The sequence below is a fragment of the Microtus oregoni genome, unplaced genomic scaffold (assembly GCF_018167655.1).
Source record: "Microtus oregoni isolate MIOR12 unplaced genomic scaffold, Mior012 000036F_ref0000092, whole genome shotgun sequence".
Taxonomy (NCBI): domain Eukaryota; kingdom Metazoa; phylum Chordata; class Mammalia; order Rodentia; family Cricetidae; genus Microtus; species Microtus oregoni.
In genome coordinates, this window is record NW_024543095.1 from 19,726,340 (window position 1) to 19,732,875 (window position 6,536).

The following is a 6,536-nucleotide window of genomic DNA, read 5'->3' on the forward strand; positions in this document are numbered from 1 at the left end:
GGAGAAAAGGCTATGGCGTTATAGATTAAAAAAAAAAAAAGCAGAGCCATGGAGATGGCTGAGTGAGTAAATGCTCTTGTCTCCAAGCCTGACAACGTGAGTTCAATTCCTGGGGTCTACACCGTGGAAGGAGAAAAGAACCAACTCCTCAGAGTTGTCCTCTATAAACACGCTGGGCGTGCACATGGGCTTGTGTGTGTGTGTGTGTGTGTGTGTGTGTGTACGTACTAAATTTTAAATGTAAAAACAACAAAAAAGTAATGCATCTAAGCCAGAAAGTGATAGTGTCTGCCTTTAACCCTAGCACTTGGGAGGCAAAGTCAGGTGGATCTCTGAGTTTGAGGCCACCCTGAACTACAGAGCAAGTTTCAGGATAGCCAGGCTAGAGAGAAACCCTGCCCCCCCCCAACAAAGAAAACAAAGAAACAAAAACCCATCAAAACAAAAGCCATGCAAAAAAACAAAAGCAACACATCTAAACTTTGCCTTTAAAAGTATTTTTACTGCCAGGACTGAGGCAGAATATCTGTTTGAGGATAAGCTAATTTCTTCTTCATACTATTTATCCATCAAAGTCATCAAAGTAAGTGATCCTTACATCAAGTTGGCCATGATGGTGTACATATGTAATCCTAGCACTCAGGAGGCTAAGGAAGCAAGCTTGATTTCCAGACTAACTTGGTCTACATGGAGTTCAACGCTAGCTGGGGCTACATAGGTAGACACGGTATCAAAATATACACAAAACAAAATGTTTTAAATTTTTTGGTGTCTATTCTGTAGACCACGATAGCTTGACTGGATGCCTGGAATGCTGGGTACACGGGGTAGAGGCTGATATAAGCATCTGCTGAGCTGGAAAACAGCCAAGAGTCCCTGTACCTTCAGTAAGTCTCAGAGCAGCACCTAACAACAACCAAGGGGAACTATCATGGAAAGGTACAAGTGAGAAAGCACTTCAGTGTGCCACAGCCATGGAAACAAGCATGTTATGCTAACGAAAATCTCCTGACTCCACAAATCAATGGAGAAGGAAACACAGAATCAGACCATTCCCGTTTAATACTGTACGGTAGGATCAAATTGCCACAAATACAGGATTACAGGTTCAGTCCTCACCAAAGAAATGGTCCTACACAAGGACTAGGAAATAATGCATTTGTTTCCTTGGGAGATAAAGAGAAAATGTATAGTTCTTACAGTTAAAAAAAATTCCTTTTCCATCTCCATCTCTCATCTTGCCTTTTCTCCCTGTCTTAGTGTTTCTGTTGCTGTGATAAAACACTTTGACCAAAAGCAACTAGAGGAAGAAAGGCTTTACTTGGCTCACCCACCTTCCAGGTCACACTCCATCACTAAGGGAACTCTAGGAGGAGTGCTGTTTCTTGGCCTGCTCTCTCACACCACTCAAGACCATACAAAACCTTTCCTGAGTTCCTACATGCTGGGGCTTGACTAGGCTGTGGCTGCTGGCTCTTTAGGAGACAGTTCTTTGTTCAGCCACCCTGCTGTGCCCATGTGCAAGGGTATTTATCTTTATGGAGCCTCAGTTTGCACATCTGTAATATGGGGGACAGGTTATATTTTCTCCTCAATCTAAAAACATCCACAAGTTACTGGTACTATGACTAGTGTATCCAAATCAAACAATGAGGACACTCCACGAGCAAGTAAGTACATTTTAACCATATTTAGAATGCCATGTAAAAAACGGGTGTATGTGGCTGCACCTTGAGAGCTAACATTCTCCAGGTTGATGTTAAAGAACACACAAGCACCAGTGAAGCTTTCTATTTAGCACTGAATCCTGACAGAAGGCACTTCTGTCAAAACGCACCTACCTCCTAGTACTGCCGGTCGTCCTCTCCTACAAGATTCTGGGCCCAGTCACTGGCCATATCTAATCATTAAAAATGGCCAAAAGGGCTGGAGAAATGACTCAGCAGTTAAGAATACTTGTTGCTCTTGGAGAAGTCCCGGATTCGATTCCCAACACCCAACCGTGACTTATAACTAACTATCTGTAACTCCAGTTCCAGGTGCTCAGATGACCTCTTTTGTCATATTGGGACACCAGGGGAAACATGTGGTACATATTCAGGGAAAACACTCACACACATAAAATAAAATAAATAAATCCTTTTAAAAATGTTAAGGTAGCTTAGGAAAGAAGTGGTAAATTTGAAGAATCAGAACTGTCATTCAGTCTCAGTTTTCTAAGTACAGAATCATCCCATCTGAACATCAATTACTTCAGCTACTTGCACTACCGGCCTCTCCTATTACTATTCTCCACTGACGAACAAAGGCCTAACTGTAGCTTAACAACTGATATGGAGCGATGTTTACAGAATCCATTTTTGGTGAAAATGGCAGCTGAGAGAATATAACTGGTAGTATTAATCCCACTGGTAAGCTCCACCCACACCCATACATTGTACACATTTATCTAATAGGATGCATTCTAAGTTAGCAAGTTTGTAATTTCCTATTCAGAGAGTGTGTGTACGTGTGGGGCGCTCACATGCCACGGTGTGAAAGTCACTTCTCTCCTACCATTTGAGGCCCGTAGATTGAACTCAGGTTCTTCGGGTTCTCGGATGCATGTGGCAGCTGGTTCCCTTACCCACTGCACCATCTCCCCAGCACAAGTTCACTACATGGGCGGTTAGCACCAAATCCAGCACCCCCTTTTTTTGTAAGATTTTTATTTTTGTGTTTGTGCGTGTGTATGTGAATGTTTGCCACAAGTGTGTGTCTGAGGAGGCCAGAAGAAGGACTCTGGAGTTATAGGGGTTGCAACGTGCTGTTGTTGGTGCCGAGAACCAAACTCAGGTCCTCTGCAAGACCTAATAAGCAGCGCAAGTGTCTAACTGTCACTTAACCTTTGCTATGACTTCATCTGCCTTTTCTACAGTGAACACTTTTGGCTCCTGACATCATAATTCAAACAGGTGTTCCATTTTCACACTGAACGTGGTTTTGTACTCAAAGTATCACCAGATGTGTCCCTGGAACACAGCTCAACATGTCTGCTACACACTGCCAGGAACAGTCCAACCTGTGTCCAAGGCCAGGCTAGGATAGGGGTGCAGTGATGTTTCTAGGCGCCAGCTATCTATCTAGCAGCAAGGTGGCCCCAGATTCCTGCCTCCTGGACACCTCCACCAGCTTCCCACTTACTAGTTACCCTCTGAACAGATCATGCCATGACTAAAGGTCCTAAGCCACAGTTCAGGAATTCACCTACCAGGCTCGGGAGAATCGATGACAAAACAACTCGGGTTACTTAGGCAGAGGTCCAAAAGCTGGAGTCAGCTACTACCCCACATTTCAGGCTATCAAATGCTGGAGTCAGCTACTACCCTACGCTATAGGCTATCAAATGCTGGAGTCAGCTACTACCCTACGCTATAGGCTATCAAATGCTGGAGTCAGATACTACCCTATGCTATAGGCTATCAAATGCAGTTCCTTTGGATCACAGGGGGAAAAAAAGAGAGAGAGAGATCATATTCAACAACTTCATCTTCAACTACTTAGTGAATGCTTTTGAACAGGAAGTACTGACCCTTGATAGATTCCATTTTGGCTCTCTGAAGCTGCCTTTGCAAGTTCTAAGAAGTGATCCACAGGCTTATCACCAGGAGCAGGCATCATTACACTACAAGGTGTAAAGGTTCTGGCAACTCAGTCAACCACCAAGAAGAAAGCATCTTAGCTGACAAAATTACCAACAAGGAAAGGCTAGTACAAAGTCGGAGTGAAGGGCTGGGGATGTGGCTCAGTGGTAGAGCATTTGTCACGATGGAGACACTAGAGTTTCTCTCCAGCACTGCACAAAGGGAAAAAGTAATACCAGATGGGGTGGGGCCTCTTCAAGGTGGTGTGGTTCGGGGTGGTGTAGCTGAAGAGCAAAATAAATAAAATTCACCTATAGTCCTCAGAACACACAAGACAGACAGACAGGAGAGCAGAAGGAGGGTAGAAAGAGTGGATGCCAGTCTTCACAGAAGTGTCCTGAGGCTACCACTGGGTGAACCAAGAGGGCATCAGACTCTGAGCCACATCAGCAACACTCTCAGGGCTGCTCATCCATTTCTAGCAGCATGGTGGCTAGCAAAACTATCTACTTCAAAATAAACTGCCTTCTCACCTCCTCCCACCATTATCCTTTAATAAACCACGCACAGCTGAGAACTTCATCCAGTACAAACTCCAACCAAGATGCCCAGCATCCTCACGGCAGTTTTCGATGCAGAAACACAAAAGTGCCTTCTAAAAGGACTCAAAAACTGTGACCACAGAGAGCTGAACCACTTGCTGCCTTTCCGACCACCGCTCAGAGGAAATATCGAGCGGGGGTGCCTGTGGGCAAAGAGTGCACATTCAGATGAAGGAGCTGAGCCTGCTTGAACTCTGACCACACTTCAGAAAACATCCCACTTGTAGTTGACTCCCGCAAACTAGGAAAGCTTACAAAGTTACCTTTCAACTAGGGTGCTATCACAGAAAGATAATGAGAAACTGACCACCTTACCTCTTGGATAAGGATACAGGGAGAGACTGACCCTGCCTCTCTATCAAGTTCCGACAGAGGAAGTGGTTTTTATTTGAAAATTAAGACTAAAAATAGGACCCATTTTACTACTCTCCACTAGATGTCTGGATTTTAAGACACATATGCAAAGGTCACAAGGCCCTAGGTCTCTGATTTTACATCCCTGGCCCACCTGTTTCCTCACTTAACAGAGGTAAAAAGTGAGAAGACATTGGGAGGCAGTGAATTTGGCAAAGCACCTACCTACATACTACTGATCAAATTGCAGAAGTTGGGCCCAATACGTAGTACCGTCTTTAGTCCTAGCACTCCGGAAACAGAGGCAGGTGGATCTCTGTGAGTTGGAGGCCAGCCTGGTCTACAGAACGAGTTCCAGGACAACCAGGCTACATAATAGAGAGACCCTGTCTCCAACAAACAAACAAACAAACAAGTAAAATCGCAGAAGCAGAATACAACCTTCACAAATCCAAAATGAGAAGGCGTCTATTAAAAGATAAAGAAGCCCCAGAGGTCTTCAACATGGCTAGGTTGTAGCTCTCCCTCCCTGTGTCTTCTCATCCAGGAACACTGTCAACAGGCAGCCTGCCCTGTCCAGGACCCCTTACCTAGACCACTCTTCCCAGGTTCCTAACATCTTCCCAGTCTTGACTGAAATACCACCTTGCAAGAATGAAAGGATGCCTTTCCTCCATTATCTTCTAAAAACCGTACAATTAACTTATGTATATCGTTTACTGTTTCTCTTTTTACGTAAGCTCCTGGGGAACGCGATCTTTGTTCTGTTCACTGATACTTATCACAAGCGTTCAGGATCGTGCCCGGCACATAGTAGGAACTCAGAAATCCATTTCCCCAGTGACTGTGCTTCTTGACTAAAAACTGCACAGATTGGAAGGAGTGAGATGAAAAGGGAGCGGGAGGAGGATTCTCTAGGGAGAGACGGAAAGAGGCCAGGGCCGACCCACATTCCCTACAGCAGCGCTGACGGGGAAGCAGTGCACCACGTCCCACCAGTGGCATCAAATGGCACTAAAGGCAGCAGGATTTGCGACAGACGAGCTCTCAAAATTCCCGGAGAAAGTCCAGGGTATGGCATACCCACCAGGCTGCGGGCTGCTGGAGGAACCCCGCAGGAGTCCCGACCACGCAGCCCTTCTGCTCCCTTCCCCTCCGGATACCTGGGGCGCCCCAGCTCCGGACTCCGGCTCCCGCCCATAGGCGCGGGTGACGAGCGACAGGGCCCTGCCCCAGCACCTGCACAGCCAGCCTCAGGGGTCCGGGCCGAGGCTCGCCCGGAGGCCCCAAGGCGTCCAGCCGCTTCGCCCCACCCGGCACCCGGCAGGAAGCGCCCCTGCCCCGGCCGCTCCACCCGCCGCCGCGCTCGCCCGGCGCTCTCTCACCTCAGGACGCACGTACGATACGAAAGAAGGCTTGGGCGCCTTGGTGCCGCCGCCACCGCCGACTCCCCCTTTCCCCAGCATTCCCCCGCCTGGCGAAGCAGCGACGCGCGGCAGCAGAGGCGGCGGCTCAGGCTCGGGCTCCGGCAGCGGCCGCGGCAACCAGCACCAGCGGCCGGGGCTCCGCCCATCCCTAGGGCCGCGGCGGCCGCGGTACCGCCCGCATCCGGCTCCGCCGCTGACACGGTTCGCCCCTCCCAGGTCGCGCGCCCCGCCCACCGGCTGTGGGACACACCCACTGCCGCTCTCGCTTCGCACGCTGGGAGGTCCCGCCCACAGCCCTGGAGAGGGCCACGCCCACTCTCTTGTTGGCCCGAGCGTCTAAGCGCCTTTTCTGGCTTCTTGCTCGGTTGGTCTGTCTCAGGCAGAGCCCGCCCCCCCGGGCGTCCTCTGATTGGTGCGGGGCGCTACCTGAAGAGATATTTGCTCTAGCCAATCCTGAGAGCGTTCTCTCCGGACTGCCCCACGATTGGATAGAGGGAATGTCGCCTTTGTCCAATGATCCTGCGGTCACT

At 48.5% G+C, this 6,536-nt stretch overlaps 1 protein-coding gene across 2 annotated transcripts in view; it reads right to left on the reverse strand.

Annotated features, from left to right (window-relative positions):
- Nucleotides 1-6,193, reverse strand: part of Mtmr12 (myotubularin related protein 12) — a 64,524-nt gene extending 58,331 nt beyond the window's left edge. The window contains exon 1 of one of the 2 annotated variants that reach the window (XM_041631076.1): nt 5,965-6,193. In XM_041631076.1, coding sequence (XP_041487010.1) covers nt 5,965-6,045 — 81 coding nt within the window. In that variant the 5' untranslated portion in view covers nt 6,046-6,193. Of the gene's footprint in view, nt 1-5,742; nt 5,808-5,964 lie in introns of those variants that run through there. The other variant, XM_041631077.1, reaches the window with a different exon arrangement.
- Between the last annotated feature and the right edge of the window lie 343 nt (nt 6,194-6,536).